This window comes from Cuculus canorus, chromosome 1 (genome assembly GCF_017976375.1).
Source record: "Cuculus canorus isolate bCucCan1 chromosome 1, bCucCan1.pri, whole genome shotgun sequence".
NCBI lineage: Eukaryota > Metazoa > Chordata > Aves > Cuculiformes > Cuculidae > Cuculus > Cuculus canorus.
In genome coordinates, this window is record NC_071401.1 from 136,560,780 (window position 1) to 136,579,721 (window position 18,942).

General features: G+C 40.8%; 1 protein-coding gene across 2 annotated transcripts; it reads left to right on the forward strand.

The window, feature by feature from the left end:
• Nucleotides 1-1,652: 1,652 nt before the first annotated feature.
• On the forward strand, nucleotides 1,653-18,538 carry CMAS (cytidine monophosphate N-acetylneuraminic acid synthetase). 2 transcript variants are annotated; one of them, XM_054053665.1, is made up of 8 exons: nucleotides 1,653-1,926; nucleotides 6,060-6,202; nucleotides 6,436-6,591; nucleotides 9,712-9,845; nucleotides 11,935-12,029; nucleotides 12,963-13,134; nucleotides 14,608-14,758; nucleotides 15,481-18,538. In XM_054053665.1, the coding sequence occupies exons 1-8, from the start codon at nucleotides 1,703-1,705 to the stop codon at nucleotides 15,753-15,755; spliced, it is 1,350 nt and encodes a 449-aa protein (XP_053909640.1). In that variant the 5' UTR covers nucleotides 1,653-1,702; the 3' UTR covers nucleotides 15,756-18,538. The 2 variants fall into 2 exon arrangements, with proteins under 2 accessions (XP_053909640.1, XP_053909649.1); XM_054053674.1 differs by having other exon boundaries at nucleotides 1,653-1,863; nucleotides 15,481-18,498.
• Nucleotides 18,539-18,942: the final 404 nt, after the last annotated feature.

The window sequence follows — 18,942 nt, forward strand, 5'->3', positions numbered from 1 at the left end:
TTCTTTGAACAGATATCCACCTCAGAAAGAAAAAATCAAAACCTACAATGATTATTCTTCCTAAATGCCTGCCTACAGCTGAATGTATCTGGGAGTGTTTCCTCCAGCAGTAGTAGCTGAGGTCCTGCTCTGACACACATCTTAAATAACCTGAGGACCACTCCAGTGAACTGTGTGTGAGATGTTTCCATTATGGACTGAGACTCTGAGTCTCCAGGAGTGACTTTATGATGCTGTTCAAAGCCTCTATTTTCCATTTTCCAAATTATATTGAAAAACAGATTCCTTTGCAACAGTGTATTGATAGTATATTACTTTATTGGACCAGTTTCTATAGGTAAATTGGACTTAATTTACCACCCAATTTACCAGTCAGACTTAATACTGGGTGGGTTTATGCTTTAATACACTTTTCAGGAGTATTTTCAGGGAAACAGAAGCATTGACAGAGGGAAGGCTCCCCCATTCCCACAAAAGAAGGCTGTGTTGTCACTTCTCTGCTGGCCTCCCCGCGTGGGCAGGGCACAGTGGGCCGAGGATTTATGCTGCCGGACATCGAAAAATGACTGGATCTGGTCATCTGTCGCTTGTGCATGTGAGAATTAATTGATAAGTTTTGCTGCATCTGGTTTACATGTTTAATTATCTGGTAATATAAATCTGTCTTGTATCAACAGATAATAAGCAGACAATCTCCAGACATGGATGAATAACCTGAAAGAATAAACACTCTCTTAGAGTTGCAAGAATTTATTGATATGCTTGTCTTGTATGTCTTGTAAGATGTAGTTCTTTTAGGTCAAGAGATAACCTGTCTTAAGGCTGTGAGAATTCATGGATGTGCTTAATTGACTTGTGAGATGTAGTTGTCTTGGGTCAGGAGATAACCTGAAGGAAGTCTCCAGGCGTGGTTGCATAACCTAAAAACATTCTTTGAGGACTTACACGGTTCTTTGTCTAAAACTGGTATATATACCCACTGCGTTTGTAAGATGTTATGCCTTTTTTTTTTTTTGGAAGGGCATTCAATTCAGCACTGAATTGTAAAATAAAAATACTATTGCCTCTGCTTCGAAGACTTTGTCCTTTTAAACATTTTACGAGTGAGTAAGTGTTTCTCACAGCCAGCTCTCCAGACACAAGCTCAGCTCCCAGCTTCGAGGGCATCCCAGGGCCAGAGCTGAACACCTCAAAGCCACGTGCTATGCACCGATAGCAAAGCCAGTCACACCTCGCTAGGGACCCTCCATCCCGCCTAGAAAGCTCTGCCTGCGGAGACGATGGGAGCCTCCCCCAGGACAGCGGTTTGCCTGCCAACAAGGGGGCACCGCGCCCTGTCTTCCCAAGCAGGAGGATGCCGGGAGGGTGCTCACGCATTCTCTCCCCTCGTACTGAGGTGCGCTGGCTCCTTCACCCTCTCACCCATCCACCCGCCTCTCGCCCCCCTACCCTTTACGCAGGGAGCGGCAGGGGTGGAGAGAAAGGACTACATTTCCCATCATGCACGTTCGGCGCGAGGAGGTCAAATGGAAGGTCGCGGCTGGCGCGGGACTACATTTCCCAGCATGCACGGCCGGCGCGGGAGCGATAGCGTTACAGGGCGCGGCAGGGGCTGCAATGAGGACTACATTTCCCATCATGCACGTTCGGCACGGGGAGGTCACGTGGCAGGGCGAGTTGTGGAGGGCAGCGCGGCGCAGCAATGGAGGCGGGCGAGGGGCAGCCGAAAGCCCACCTGGCCGCGCTGGTGCTGGCGCGGGGCGGCAGCAAGGGGATCCCACTGAAGAACATCAAGCTGCTGGCGGGGGTGCCGCTTATCGGCTGGGTGCTGCGTGCCGCCACCGACGCCGGCGTCTTCCACAGGTGCGCATCCCTGCATCCCCATCCGTCCGAGCCCGCTCCCGCTGCGCCCCTTGGCGGGTCAAGGTGGGGACGCGAAGCCACGGGACGGGACGGGACGGGACGGGACCAGGCTGGCACAGGTGTGCCGAGGGGCCCCAGTTGGTCTCCCCCGACCATCAGCTGGGACGTGGCAACCTTGGATGTTGAGACTGGGGAGAGAGGGGCTGGAGAGCAACCCTGAGGAAAGGGATCTGCGGCTTCTGGTCAATGGCAGAAGCGAGCCCTGGCAGCCAAGAGGGGAACCGTGTCCTGGGGTGCCTCGAGCCTGGCATCGCCAGCCAGGCGAGGGAGGGGATTGTCCTGCTCTGTTCGGCACTGGTGTGGCCCCACCTTGAGCGCTGGGTGCAATTTTGGGCGCCACAGTATAAAAAAAGATACCAAGCTACTGGAGAGTGTCCAGAGGAAGGACACGAGGTTGGTGAAGGGTCTGAAGGTGAAGCCGTATGAGAAGTGGTTGAAGTCACCTGATCTGTTCAGCCTGGAGAAGAGGAGACTGAGGGGGGACCTCATAGCAGTTTACTGCTTTCTCACGAGGGGAGGAGGAGCAGGCACTGATCTCTTCTCTCTAGTGACCAATGATAGGACTCAAGCTAATGGCAGGAAGATGTGTGGGAGAAAGGTTAGGTTGGATACTGGGAAAAGGTTCTTCAGCCAGAGCATGGTGGAGACCTGAAACAGTTTCCCAGGGGAGTAGTCGTGGCACCAAGCCTGACAATATTCAAGAAGCATTTGGACAATGCCATCAGACACATGGTGTGAATATTGGGGTTGCCCTGTGCAGGGATAGCAGCTAGACCAGATGGTCTTTGTGGGTCCCTTCCAACTCGGGTAATTCTGTGATTCTGTGAAAACATCTTCAGCCTTGCTGAAAAAGCTCCTTTGGGTTCCTGAGGGAAGTGGGTGTGTAATAGGAGATCTTCACTGTACATGAGGGCATGCAGTTAATGTGACACCCACTTAAGCATCAGGCAGGGCAGGGTGTGGTGCAGGGCAAGCGGGCTGCACCCCACTGAGACTTCCGCCGTCCCTTCTTGGTGAGGGCAAGCTTCGAGGGAGTGAAGGAATCGAACAACACGGTGGTTTGAAATTAAAGTTCTGATTTGTGGTTGGGAGCCACTAGTTGACGGTGTTTGCTAGTAACAACATGGGTACATGAAAGGCAGGTCCTGCTTGATCAACCTGATCTCCTTCTGTTGACCAGGTGACCCCCCTAGGGAGTGACAGAAAGGCTGTGGATGTTATTTACTTTGACTTTAGTAAAACCTTTGACACTGTCTCCTACAGCATTCTCGTAGAGAAGCTGGCAGCTCATGGCTTAGACAGTGTACTCCTCAGTGGGTTAAAAACTGGCTGGATGGGCGGGGCCAGAGAGTTCCAGTGAATGGAGTTAAATCCAGTTGGTGGCTGTTCACAAGCGATGTTCTCCAGGGCACAGTGTTGGGGCTGGTTCTGTTTAATATCTTTATCAATGATCTGGATGAGCGAACCAAGTGCTCCCTCAGTGAGTTTGCAGATGACGCCAAAGTGGGCGGAAGTGTCAATCTGCTTGAGGACAGGAAGGCAATACAGAGGGGTCTGGACAGGCTGGATTGATGGGTTGAGGTAAACTGCATGAGGTTTAACAAGGCCAAGCACCAGGTCTAGCACTTCGGTCACAACAACCTCACGCAACACCACATGAGGAAGAGTGGCTGGAAAGCTGCCCCGCAAAAAAGCAGCTGGGAGTGCTGGTGGACAGCAGGCCAACAGTGTGCCCAGGTAGCTAAAAAGGTCAACAGCGTCCTGGCTTATATTAGAAATAGTGTAGACAGCAAGAATAGGGAAGTTGTGCTCCTGTACTTGGCACTGGTGAGGACGCACTTCAAATCCTCTGTTCAGTTTTGGGTGCTGAGGTGCTGTAGCATGTGCAGAGAAGGGCAGCAAAGCTGGTGAAGGGTCTCTAGAACAAGTCTTACAAAGAGTGAACTGGGATTGTTTACTCTGGAGAGGAGGAGGCTGAGGGGAGATCTTATCACTCTCTACAGCTACCTGAAAGGTAGTTGTGGTGAGGTGGGTGTTGGTCTCTTCTCCCAGGTAAGAAGTGATAGGATGAAAGGAAATAGCCTCAAGTTATGTCAGGGGAGGTTTAGATTTTATATTAGAAAAAATTTCTTTACTGTAAGAGTGGTGAAGCATTGGAACAGGCTGCCCAGGAAAGTGGTGGAGCCTCCATCCCTGGAGGCGTTCAAAAAATATGTAGACCTGGCACTTCAGGACATATTTCAGTAGGCATGGTGGCATTGGGCTGATGGTTGGACTTGACGATCTCCGAGGTCTTTTTCAGCCTTATTGATTCTGTGATTCTAAGTGTTGATATTTCTACTTTATTAATATGGCTGCATTAAGTGAAACTGCCAGTCTGTTGCTGATCTCCTGTGAGTCATTGAATCGCAGAATAATTTTGGTTGGTCATTGTCTAGTCCCATCTGCAGCAAAAAGCTGTGCTGTTTAGGGTTGCTCAAGGTCACATGCAGCAGAGCTTGGGCATCTCCAAGGATGGAGAAGCCATAGCGTTTCCAGGCACCAGTTCCAGGGATTAATACACTTCATGGTGAATAATTGTTTTGTGATACCTAATTGTGTTTCTTTTCTTGTGGTATGTGTCTGTGTCCTCTTACTGGACTTGTCCAGGAAAAGTTTCTGTTTTCTCTCTCCCTGCCCACCAGGTACTTGAAGACAGCAATAAAGTCACCCCCTACTGCTTTATGTTCAGAGCAGTGTCTTTATGTACTCAAGTAAAAATGTGGCCGGGCTAGATTCAAAGCTTGAAAGTAAGCATGAGCATTCAGTATCTCAAAGCTGCCGTACCATTGGCTATTCTAGGAAATCTTTTTTACTGTATGTGAAAAGTAGAGGAAGCATCGCTGACTTGATTTTATTTTTAATAAAGAAGCAGTCAAAACAGTTGTGACCTAGGTTACTTGTAATTATTTTATATATGTGAATCTGTGTTGCTTAATGACCTGTGGTAGATATGGTTCTTCATTTTCTATTTGACATCTGAGTTTGCCCAACAAAAAGCCAGTTGGGGTTACGTAGCCTAACTTTGAGGCATTACAGGTGCACGAGAAGGAAGTGCACTAGGTTTTCAAGTCCCCTTTGCAACAGCTTTGCTGACAGGATAAATGTTACACAACAATACGATGTTAGTTGAATGGGGAGTGTGTATTTAACAGGTATGTATATTAAACAGCCTGAAGCACTTTATGGAAAATACCTCTACTGCATTTGTTTGCATGGGTGTGACTTTATGTCGCTGTCATACGTGTTTCTATTCTGATGGTCTCATTGTGTCTTTGGCTCAAAAAATTCTACTAAAGCACTATTTGTTATGTACTGTGCATTGAGAATGCCAGTGTTGCTGAAAGGAGGAGGGAATACTTTTCTTAATTTTTGTTCTTATATTTCACATGATATTTTTGTCATAATGAAGGCAGCAGTGGCCTCACAGTGCTCAGCCAGTGCTTGTCATCACATAATACTCGGATTTAGCCTTTCTTTTTGTAAATGTTTATTATCCCTGAACAATCTCAATCTTGCTTTACCAGTATTGAAGGTTTTCTGTGCCAAAATATATGCAATTGTAACTTCAACAGCTCTTTCTCTGAAATTGTGTGGAGCTTAATTAACACATTTTAAAACACTTGCAGAATAAGCTAATATTCTGTGTGGCACTTTTACTTGTTGTCAGCTTTGTTTCTGAACTGTTAAATTATTTTGAATGCCTTGTTCAATGCATTGACAATTGAGTCATCTGTTAGCATGCCTAACAAATTATAGTGTGCTGACACTGGATTTTTCTGGTAATGCTTCTGAATTTTGTGTTGCTTATGCTTCCTATATGTGTGGTACATCAAACACTCTACAGCATTAAATCGAAATTCAGCCCAAGCTTGAGATTTTACAATCCCATATGTGTGTTTTATCCTTATTGTTAAAAGTTGCTTGTTTGACTGACAGGGGTAGTTTTACAAATGCAAATGTAAGAACTAGTTCCTTTCATTGCAAGGTGTAGTACATATGCAAGTCAGGGTGTTGTTCAGGTTAGATTATGGCAGGCAAGTCAAAGATGCTGGGATTTATTCTTAGTGTTCATTTCTGTCACTGTCTGCCAACAGTATATGGGTTTCTACAGACCATGATGAAATTGAGAAGGTTGCAAAGCAGTTTGGTGCTCAAGTTCATCGCAGAAGCCCTGAAGTATCTCAAGACTCCTCAACTTCTCTAGAAGCCATCAGAGAGTTTCTTAATCATCATCATGGTAAAGCAGTAATGAAATATGCTGAGCTTTTATGTTGTGGCCCTAGAGGAATGTTGTGTTTATTACTTAGAAAAATAAGTAAAGCCACATATTATTTAGAAAAATAAGTAAAGTCTTTAGTAAATACAAGCTGGAAAGATTCTGCTTTTGTGGCATCCACTCATACCATGCTTTAAAGTTCTGAGTATTACAAATATTAATTGTTTCATAAATGTGTGTTTGTTTATCTTTAGAGGTTGATATTGTAGGAAATATACAAGCAACATCTCCCTGTTTACATCCCAGTGATCTTATAAAAGTGGCAGATCTTATCCAGAAGGAGGGGTTTGATTCAGTCTTCTCTGTTGTGAGACGGCATCAGTTTAGATGGAGCGAGGTAAAAAAAGGAGGTAATATTTAGCTGTTTCTGGTTACAATGATATTTCTGATCATTGCTCAGCTGTTCTGTAATTGTTTTGTCAAAGTGATATGGTATTGAAAATGAAAATGTTTTTAACTTGTCTAAGCTCAAAATATAGCTCCCAACATGTTAACTTCTGCTTAGCAGGTATTCATGTGTATGTAGACATGACGCTGAGGACCTGTCCTAATTAGGAAAGAGTTGGTTCGTAGAATAATAGAATCACCAGGTTGGAAAAGACCTCTTGGATCATCAAGTCCAGCGATTTCTATCTGCCACTAAACCATGTTCCTGAGCACCTCATCTACCTGTCTTTTAAATACCTCCAGGGATGGTGACTCAACCACCTCCCTGGGCAGCCTGTTCCAGTGCCCAGTGACCCTTTCTGTGAAAAATTTTTTCCTGATATCCAGTTTGAACCTCCCCTGGTGCAGCTTGAGGCCATTCCCCCTTGTCCTGTCCCCTGTCACTTGGGGGAAGAGGCCAGTACCCTCCTCTCCACAACCTCCTTTCAGGTAGTTGAGAGAGCAGTAGAGAGCAATAAGGTCTCCCCTCAGCCTCCTCAAGGCTAAACAAGCCCAGTTCCCTCAGCTGCTCCTCTTAAGACTTGTTAAACCTCATGCCATTGGTTGCAGCCCAGCGGTCCAGCCTGTTCAGATCCCTTTGAGGAGCCTCCATACCCTCAAGCACTTCCTCCCAGCTTAGTGCTGTCTGCAAACTTGCTAAGAGTGCACTCAATGCCTTCATCCAAGTCATTGATAAAGACATTGAACAGGGCTGGACCCAGCACTGAGCCCTGGGGGACACCACTTGTGACTGGCCACCAGTTGGAGTTAACTCCATTTACCACCACTCTCTGGGCCCGGCCATCCAACCAGTTTTCAACCCAGGAGAGTGTGCGCCTGTCCAGGCCAGGCGAGGTTCTTACTATACAGAAGCTAACAAATGACAAAGAATGTGAGGTAAATCTTAGTGAAGATGGGATGGCAACCTCTTAGCCTGGAGTCTTAAGGTTTGTTTCAGCCTGCTAATTTCCTGATGACTTCTGTTAAATTGCAAACTGCCTTTGAGTCATGAAAGCTGAACTCATGTTAATGAGCTCGTACAGAAGAATATGACTATTTTTCCTGGAGAAAATATGCCTCTCAGCTACAGTTCCCAAGATGACTAAAGACTGAACTCTTTAATTACAAATTAAGGCTGTAACTTGTCATAGCTATAGAAGTACCTTTTGTGCTTGTAAAAAGAACTATTCCACACGTTATCTGCCTTGTTTTTGTTTGCAGAAACGTTTGCTGCTTTTTTCCAAAATAGTTAGTGCAGGTACTTCTACATTGCTATTTTTATTTTTAAAAAATGAATGTGTTAGACATTATAATTACTCTGTTGAGATCAAAAAAAATTCATCTGAAGCATTTCATGAGTTTACAAAGCATTGTGCTATGAAAGAGCATGAGAGATAAATTAAGCTTGATATTAGAGATAAGTTGTAATATAAGTTAGGCCTTAGTTTAGAATAAACAGATTACTTGAACATTCTGGTTAATTCTTTTATGAGGAACAACATGGTACAGTTTGTTCATAAAATATAAGAGGAGTATTGAAATCATGGATGACAGCGTAGGGCACTGTGGATTGCCCTTTAGGCAACCAATTCAAAATCCACTTCATGTCTTGACATGCTAGAATGGAATCTGTGAAAGGCGGAATCTCATTTGGACGTACTGTGTGGCTTTCTGAAGTGATCATGTGCCACCTAGTCTCTGTAGGTAGATTACTAAAATAAAAAAGCCTCAAGGCCTACCTAAAAGAGCAAGTAGTTCTTTAATATAAAATGACATCTGAAGTCTTTTCCTGTGGCAACAGCTAAAGAATCGTTCAGTCACAAGAAATATATGCGAGGAGAACAGGGAATACACTGTGCCAACGTTACCAGCTCAAGGGTAAAAGCAAATGGCCTTTTAGAAGTACAGTGTTTCAGGTGACAGTGATTTATACGAGCATGATATAGTTTAGTATTGTACCCTTTGTTTTCTTTGTTCTCTTTTCCCCAGAAGACTTTAATGTACTGATTTTGTTAAAAGAATTTTGTATCTTTTCCTATGTATTTCTTTGTTCCTTCTGCATTAAGGTTTAATATTGATGCACCGTGAGAGAGAATAGTGTCTCTCTCTGACTAGATAGTTTACTTCATTGAGCACTAGTGTATTTATGGAATACAAGGTGTGTATATATACTAAAAGCTTAGAACGTTTTGGATGTTTCAGAATACCCTTTAACTTTTTCCTTGTGGACTGGATCATGAGACCTGGTGAATTTTAGCTGCTTTGTTTATGTCAATTTGGGTAGCTTAAGGACAGAAGCTTCTGGTGCCTGGTTCGATTTATGCTGCATGCTGTGCTGGCATAGATAATATGGGATCTTACGGTATCATATTTGCTGGAAAACACTTGTTTGTTTATTTGTGGACACTGATTAGACCACTTATGAAAAGTTAGTATAATGTGTATCCTTAAATAGGAAGCATTTTGGAGAAGGATCAAGATGTTTTCACAGGCAGAATTTCTTCTCATGTGCTCTTTTCTCATCCTCCAGATTTCGGGTTGATCCTATCAGCTTTTGGAGTTCTTTCAGGGCATTCCTGGCTTTAGGTGTAGATAGCTGGGTCATTTTTTTGTGCTTACCCTCAGTGCAAGTTAAAACCCTTCCTATTGTGTACTAGGAGATAAGGTATGGAAAGAATATAGTATTTCTTCCACATTGGCAAGGACAGTCTGGAATGTTCCCTCTATTCCTTCTAGTACCCAGTTTTGGAGCTGATGACCTCTCAGGTTTCTTTCTTCTGGTTTTTTTTTAAGAATGAAAAATTCCATTTTCCTCTGCTAGAAATGCAGGGCAGTCTTCCAGTTTGTTATTTGCGGTTCTGAGAAAGAGCAAGCAATTTGATGCTATCAGTGATTCTTTATAAAGCTAAACAAGGAGATGGAATAACGAAAGAAGTTGGTGACTGAATTGTGTCCTTAATTTTTCAACAGAAAGCTATAAAGCAAATTGAGTGACTGAACAAGGATTCTGGAAAATTTACTTTGTTATTTTCCTCTGTTAACAGAAGACAAAATGACAGAGCCCCAAAACCTGAATCCAGCAAAACGATACCGAAGGCAAGATTGGCCTGGGGAGCTGTATGAAAACGGCTCATTTTATTTTGCCAAGAGACATTTGATTGAGAAAGGCTACTTGCAGGTTAGTGCTACTGTCTTTCATGCTCTTTAGAATAATACATCTTTTACTTTTGTTATAGAGGGTTCTGAATTCAGTAATGTGTTTCTATTTCTCATGCAGTCAATATGAAGTTAACAACATTTTGACCTCAGGATGGTTTGATTGTGTGTTACTTAACATGGCTAGCTCTAGCTAGGGAAGTTCTAGTAACAGCATCCTCTAGAGCAAACAAATTTATACAAGTAATATTGAGCAGTATACGGCTATAAGCCTAAAACAACACAATACGGAGTTTAACATCAGTTTGCCAGGATGTAAGTGCATATCTTATAATTCATCTTAGTGCTACTGACAGTGTGAAACTGACCTTCACGTGGCTTTTAATATAATCTAGAAATTTGTATTCTTGACCAGTTCAGTCTTATGTCAATTTTGTACTGCAACCCAAACAATCTTTTTCCCTTTCCTGATATTTATGTCCCAGTGTAGTAATACCAAACAAATATTTTCACTTCAGCTTTCTTTGTTTGTCGGCAAATATAGTCTTTCAGTTTTCTCATGCAGGACAAGTTCTTCAGAGAATCATAGACTGATTTGGGTTGGAAGGAACCTTAAAGGTCATCCAGTTCCAAAGCCCCTGCCATGGGCAGGGACACACACCACTAGATCAGGCTGCCCAAGGCCCCATCCAACCTGGTTTTGAACACATCCAGGGGTGGGGCATCCACAACTTCCTGGGCAAACTGTGCCAGCGCCTCACCACTCTCATAGTGAAGAACTTCCTTACGTCTAGTCTAAATCTGCCCCTCTCCAGTTTATACCAGTTCCCCATTGTCCTATCACTACAAGCCTTTGTAAACAGTCCCTCCACAGCTTTCTTGTAGCCCCCTCAGGTACTGAAAGGTTGCTATAAGAACTCCTCGAAGCCTTCTCTTCTCCAGGCTGAACGAGCCCAAGTCTCTCAGACTGTCCTCATATGGGAGGTGCTCCAGCCCTCTCATCGTCTTTGTAGCCCTCCTCTGGGCCCGTTCCAACAGTTCCATATCATTCTTATGTTGAGGTTTCCGGAGCTGGACATAGTACTCCAGATGAAGTCTCACAAGGAAAGGAATAGACAGGCAGAAGCACCTCCCTTGACCTGCTGGCCACGCTTCTTTTGATGCAGCCCAGGGTATGGTTGGCCGCCTGGGCTGTGAGCAAACATTGCCAGGTCATGTCGAGCTTCTCATCTACCAGCAACCCCAGGTCATTCTCTGCAGGGCTGCTCTCAATCACATCATTCCCCATCGTGTACTGAAAATGGGGATTGCCCCAACCTAGGTGTAGGACCGTGTACTTGCCCGTGTTGAACCTCATGAGGTTTGCACAGGCCTGCTTCTCCGGCCTATAATAATATAATTCCCAAATATTTGTCAGCAGAACTGGAAAAAAGCCCAAGGTAGACATTTCCATATTTCTAATGCGAATACGTTACTAGGTACGTCAAGAATACCAGGTTCTTATTTCTGTTTTCCAGATGCCTCGCTAAGGCAGAAATACTAGCTTTAGATATCTGTAGTTTGCACAGACCCATGCAGTGCTAGCTAGTGCTGTGTGAACTTGCAAGCACTGATCTGGATATAGTAAAATTATGCCAAATTCTACATTTGATAGGGATTGGGCCCTTTGAGAATTGGGACTTTTTGGGTTTTTTTAATTACATTGGGGTGTGGCAAATATTTTTCAGTTGAAATAAAGTCTTTGTGTAGATAGCAAACAAAAAAAAAAAGTGTACTCTTGCTAAGTAAATGCTAAAGGTATTACTATTTCACTGTATTAAAAGACCTAGTGAAAATAGTGCGATGTAATGGCTATAATGCCTAACATCTTTCTTGCACGCTTTCTCTAGTTGTAAAATAAAAATCCTTATTAACCATTGCCTGTGGAAAGCTGTTTCAAATGCTTAGTTCTGTGATACTAGTGAACATGATCATTGATGTTCACTTATATTTAAACTTCTGTGGTCGCTGTGTAACCAGATACTTAGCTTTTATCATATAGTTCTAAGTTGTACAGTTTTGTATTTCTACTAACTCAAGCAGAAAATTTTTATGGATTCTGTTTTATTTAGGGTGGTAAAATGGCCTACTATGAAATGCGTGCAGAGCACAGTGTGGATATTGATATAGACATTGATTGGCCTATTGCAGAGCAGAGAGTATTGAGGTAAAAGCATTTTTTATTCCTTTAGTACTTTGGTATTGCTCATTGTTTCAAAATGTGGTCATGTGAATTTGTAATGTATGTAATGTAAGTAGTCAAAATCAAAGAGAATTGGACAACTTTACTTTCACTGATCGCTTTTTCCTGTCTCTGTTATAGAATCATTTAGGGTGGAAAAGACCTTTAATATCACGAAGTCCAACTCTTAACCTAACACTGCCAACTCCACCACTAAAACATATTCTTAAGCATGACATGCACGTATCTTTCAAATATTGCCAGGGTTGGTGACTTCTGTTGAAAGCATCTGAGTTACCTTTGCAGTATATTGTGGGGTTCTTGTTCTGTTGTTCTTTTGGTGTTTGTTTATTTTTAAGAAAAAAAAGAAATGTTCAGCTTGGGAAAAAGTGTAAGCCCCACTATTATCAGAGCAGCATGCTGGCATCATCTCTGGCTTTTCCAGCTGAGTTGTTCTAGGCTTCCATGGTCTGGTCCACATCCACTGATGCACATGACTGAGAGCGTTTGAGTAGAAGGCATGAGCTAATTACATCTTGCCAGCTGTGTTTTCTTTGCTCTTCCTCTGCACCTCTCTAGGAAATAATGGATGGAGATGTTTTCTGTGCCTTTTTCATCCTTTATTCTGTTTTGATTTTGCCCCAGATAAATGCTACAGAACATAACCTTTAATGCTAAGGAAATAAATCTCATCCTAATTTTTAAATGGAAGGCATAACTGAGCTGTCTCTTGGATCATTTGGGTTTTGTCTTTGAAGAGGTAGACTATACTTGGAGAGTGAAGGTGATGAGAAAAGGCATTAGAAAAAAATGAATTTCAAAGCCGATTCTTCAATCTGAAGATCACAATTGTATTAGAAATTTTGGTTTTGGAGTGTGCAATAACTTCCATCCTAAAAAGAAAACTTCTTTCTCTAGCTTTGGATATTTTGGCAAAGAGCCATTAAAAGAAGTGAAGCTATTGGTTTGCAGTATTGATGGATGCCTGACAAACGGTCGCATTTATGTAACAGAAGATCAGAAGGAAATGGTCTCCTACGATTATAGAGATATCGTTGGTATTAATCTATTAAAGAAAAGAGGAATTGAGGTAAGTGTTGTTCTGAATTGTGAGACTTTATGTAACCTGGACGTTAAAAGATTCTAAAAACCTGCAGCACATAAGTTGGAGTTTCTTCAGAATGCTTGTGATCAAACAGCATAATGTATTGGTTCAGGGTTGGGACAAACGTTCTCTGATCCCTTAGAGGAGAATAAGGATTCTGAGAAAGTTCTCAATCTCATTCATAGTGGCTACAGCATCTTTATCTTTTTGTCCCTGAAGAATCTGGTGAGAAGTTTTTATAGCATTTTGCTAGCAGCAGCCATAGTGCTCTGTGTAGTCTAGGCGCTCATTAATTAGAAGTCAGCTTTACCAAACAGGTCCCTGTTCTCTTGGCTTTAGAAGAAGCAGAAATACCCAAGCAAAATAGCTGGTTCATCCTAGATCACCCATGAGTGTTGCAAAGAGAGGAAATCAACCTCCCCAAATGCTTTTGTCTGCGTATTTCTTTTAGCCATAACTTATGTGCTTTGAAGTTGTAAGAATTCAGTGTAAAAGAAAAACTAAAACAACACAGGTTGTAACGTGGCTACTATTATTCTTTATTATTAGTAGTACTGCTACTAAACTCTGCTGATATAAACATTGCTTGCATTTATGTAAAATTAGTTTCCTGGCTATTTTATGTCTGTGCTGCTGCCTTTGATATAGCTAGAAGAATTTCTTGGGTAAGAACTAAATACAGATTTAGGCAGCCTTCAAAGAGCCTTAATTCAGTCCTGTTGGAGATAGGCATGGATAAGACAAAGGTATATATACCCAAGTAGACTTCTCCAGATGCGTTTTTGTAGTCTCTGTTGTAAGACTTTTTTATAACAGGTTAGGTGAGACGTTTGTGATATACTTTGATGCAACTGTTGCTTCCTTGAGGCAGTGGAATGGAGTAGATGGTTTTACAAAACTCCCTCAGCTTCATGTTCTGTGAGGCAGAGGAGGAAGGAACTTTGTAATCATTGTTTTGCTGCCTGTGGATGCCCATTTCTATACTTGCTATGACTTTCAATCTTTCATTAAAAACCTCCTGGTCTTATGTATTATGTTGCATTGTACACCACTCCTGTTCATTCTGTGCTTGAAATCAGTGCCAAGTATTTGTTAGCATTCAAAAGCATTTAGGGAAGATAAGCTTGTCCACAGCTTGGATGGAAAGCTTGGAGGTGCTATATCTGAGATTTTTAAAAATTCTGCTGCAAAAATCTTCTGATTTTAGCTTACCCTGTACTTAGTTTTCTGAAATTTCAAATTTGGAATACACTTCTGGAGATTAGTGAGATGAATGGAGATTAACCTCAAGAAAGCCTAGAGAATGAAATTTCACTTTCCCAAAGCAACTTCGAGAATAGCGTGGGTTAGGCTACTAATCACTTCTAGTCTGAGTTTTGTTTGAAGAAACCAGTTACTCAGTACTTGTCTTATTTCTTTGTATGTAGGATTAATTCTAACATGATTTCATTTTAACAGGTTCGACTAATCTCTGAAAGACATTGTTCAAAAACACTGTCAGCCATGAAGCTGGGATGTATAGCAAAAATTAGTGCAACAAATAAATTACAAGTCCTGGAAGACTGGAAAAAAGACATGGGTTTGAGCTGGAAAGAAGTTGCTTACTTGGGTCAGTTCCTTTTTTTTGGTAGTAAAATTTCGTAGAGGATATGAAAATAGATTTTCATCAAGCTGATCAGCTTCAAAACACTTTTCTCTTTGTTAATACTCCAAACTTAACTGAATTGATGTGCAGATTCTTGCACACACTCACCAAAAGCAGGTATGTGTTTTAAGGCTTGTTAGAGTCTAAACATTGAAGACATTGATGAATCAGTCTAATTTGGTAAGGGAAGTCTTAGCTGGTTTTGTAATGAGATTTAGGAAAGCTTTTGGTATCACACAAGTGCAGAGTTTCAGCTCACAATTTTGAACTGATTCTAGTTCATTTTAGATGGACATTGTATAGATTATATTCTGAAATGTAAACAAGAAATAGATGGAATTGAAACTGAAAGCCATATAATTCTGAACAGAACTATATGTTAGTGAAAGCTGAAGTGTGTAGTCCTGCAAATGCTTATTCAGTCTCTCAAATAATTTTACTACTCTTAAAAGTACCATTCTCTTACCTGAAGATTGTGTGAAGTGTGATCAGTATATAAATATATCACTAAGGTTTTTCTGAGAACTGACTCACATGTACAAAGCACCGTTTAGCTGCTCGAGATGAAAATTGTAGGAAGAATACAGATTTTAAAAAATAGATTAATGCTTATCCAGGAAAATATTGAGTTTGCTCAGGTTTTCCCCTCTGTGATGGTTTGCCTTGTCTGTCATCTTTCTCAACAGGAAATGAAGAGTCTGATGTAGAATGCCTGAAGAAAGCTGGCATGAGTGGTGTGCCTGCTGATGCTTGTACAGTTGCTCAGAAGGCTGCTGGCTACATTTGTAAAAGCAGTGGTGGCTGTGGAGCTGTCCGGGAGTTTGCAGAACATATATTCCTGTTGTTAGAAAAAGTGAACTCTGCAAGAAAGCAAATGGAAACAGTGAGTTCAGCAGGAGAGGAAGCAGGGGGAAATGACAACAGCAGGAGAGGAAGTACGGAACTAATAAAAAAAGAGTAACGCAGTTGGTCAATCCTACTTTTCTTCTTCTCTTCCTCCTTCAGTAAGTCTGTATTCCAAAGGATGGCTTGTCTTTCAAGTTGACATGGCAGTAGAGTTAAAAAGATGCTTCCCTCTAGTGTAAGGTCCCCCTTTGATTAAGTGCTGATATTTATTCATGATCTTATGCTGATAATCATGATTATTTGATCATGATATTCATGATTTTTTTATTATATCATGAGTATGTCATAAATAAATGTATTTTATTATAATAATATTCATGATTATTTTAAAAGCCATTTAAGTGCAATGGAAGGAATGCTGCAAATGGTAGTGTCCTGTAAATCTACTCTTAAATCATTACACCTGTCTTACAAGAAGAGTGTATTTTATTTCATATTCTGAATATTTTCAGGGATCAAAGAGTTTGCATGACCTGAGGATTTGTAATTCAGACTTTAAAAAAAAAAAATTATGTCAATTTTGTTTGTTTTGTTTACATTTTGTCTGTTAAATGTTAATGAAATGTTAATATGACAATGTAGTTGTGTGCTTGCTTTTTACAGGATTTGCCCCTAGTAAGGAAGAGATTCAGCATATGTTGGAGAGGCGGGGTGTAAAATAACTATTGAACTTTTCTATAATTTTTAAAAGACAGCTCGGTTATTGTAAAACCAGATTAATATTAGTATTAGTTAAGAAAAGCATTTAAGCATGTGTTCAATTTTAAGCTCGTAAATAATTAAATGGCATTTGGAATTATGCCTCTTTATCTTCAAATCTGTTTATTGATTTTATCGAAGTGCTTAAATTAACATGCTCAAATGCTTTGCCAAACTTGGAGTTAAATTTCCCATTAACTTGGAGATCTTTCCTTTGCAGAAACTTGGTTTCTTTTGATGAAGGCTTTATTAATAAAAAAAAAAAATTAAACCCCTGCTTTGTTTATTGAATGGAAATGTAACTGCTGTTTAAAAAAGAATACAGCAAAACCCAAAGTGTAGTTGTTGATTGTGGGATTATGTAAAATATATATTCAGACTATTTTTAGCATGTTAATTTAAAGCTGGTACATATGTATGTTTTTATTTATGGAAAATACAATTTTCACTCTATCTTGATTTAATGAACTCAGTATCTGTAAAAATATGTGGAACTGACACTAAAAATATGCATCAGTTTTCAGTCCTACTATTTATCAGTCAGGTTCTGCCTTGGGTGATGCTAAAAAATAAAAAGCACCCTTTGTACATAGGCAGTTATTACTGACATAAATAATAATGGCTTGTCATTTCATTTCGTTTCTCTGCTAACTAGACACTCTCAATATAATATCACTTGATATATTGCCCTCTGTTGGTTAACTTTGTGATTACTTCCTTTTACAAAGCAAAATTTTAAACTGGAAGTATTTTACCACCTATCTACAGTAGTGAGGTTAATAGGTAGGTAAATAATTTACTCTACTGATCAGGTCTAAGTTATCATTTAAGTATTTCCTTTCAGTGAGGTTTTAGGGTTTTGCACTGGATAAATGCCATGGACTTTGAGAGAGCCAGGAGAAGCTCAGGAGAGCCACGTTTTGGACAGAATTACAAACTTTGATATAGGCAGATGAATTACTTGAGTTGTATGGACTTAGTTCACATTGTCATCGTCAAGTAACTTGCTGACTTTGATGTCTAGAACAGTTCCCTCTGAATGCATAGCTTTAAGCAAGCTGACTGTGATGAACTTGATCCCTATTCCTTTTATGTTAGATAAAACAAAAATATAAGTGCAATTATAATAGAAATATGAGCTGCCAGTACTGTTTCAATCAAGATCTGTTCTAATGTTTCAGCTACTTGCTGAAACTACTACTTATATGCTGCATATACCCAAATATGCTGTGCCTCTACCCAAATGTCAAAACTAAATGCAGAAACACTTTAGTATGAGTGTTTGTAATAGGCAGGAAGAAATGGTGGCTGATATGTGTTTTCACTTTGACAAGTTCTTGTTTGGAAAAACGGGGTATAATCTTACAATGGACATATAGGAATAAAATGAAGAAAAAAAAAGAGCTCTAGAGACTATTTACAAACTACAGCCTGTTTGAGTATATGGAAGATGCTCGATCCACTGTCATAAGTGTTAAGTTTTCTATTGCTCACGTCAAGGGGAAGCCTAACTATAAACTGCTGCAGCATGAGATGTGTCCTAATTACTCCTTTACATCTTGCAGAAATCCTCAGTCCTATGAAGGATTTAGAGGTCACAGAGGGGCAGAGATGCTGAGGCTAATTCTAACAGTCACCATAAAGGGGAAATCGTGGGTCCAGGGCAAGCTTCAAGTGTAATACTGTGACTGCCGTTTGTAAGAAGTGTGTAGTTCACACAGAGTAGGTTTTGATGGTCATTTTTATTATAGTGGACTGATTTTAGAATAATTCTTTTGGTCATGTGATAACTGATTACACGAAATTGGAAATAAACACTTTTCTTTAGTTTTTGAGTAGAGGATGGTTATGGGCTGATTTATGACAAATTTGTATGCTGTAAATTGTACATATCCAAGTTCATGTGCTTCAGAAATGGATTATACGTGGTGAAGGTAAACACACTTAATGGCCGAATTTATCTCATGCCCACATGGTGAGTTCCTCAGAATCTTCATCTTGATCTGTTCTTGGAGGCAAAAATTGAGTGTTTTTTGTGTCTGGTTACATCCTCTTAAATAAACTTGACTTGCCTGTGGTCAGTGTTTTCAGATAGCTCTTTCATACCACTGTATGTTTTCTGCCTGTGTTTATGGAACAGTAGGATTCATCTCTCTGTTTTCTCGGCTGCCAAAGCCAGCCCAATATTTCTATAGGCAGATAATCTTGTAAACTGAACAGAACATTGAGAATTATTTGGCAGGATGTTCTCAGAAAGAATTGTCATTTTGGTTAGACCTTGAGGTCTCTAGTGGTTTTGGCTGTTTGGTGGCTTTAACCAGGAGAGTTGAGGAGGAGGGAAAAGGGTGAAGGGAAACACATTGCCATTACATTGACTAACTTTGACACAAAGGGTAGGGGTTAGCCCTTCACCTACTTCTGGCTCCATTGATTTATTTTTTATCTGATTTTTATCCTGTTCAGTCTATGTTTCTTTCCCCTTCTTGCTATTTCCTGTAGGGAAATCTAACATTTCCTGACTTTAGTTCATTTAAAATCAATAT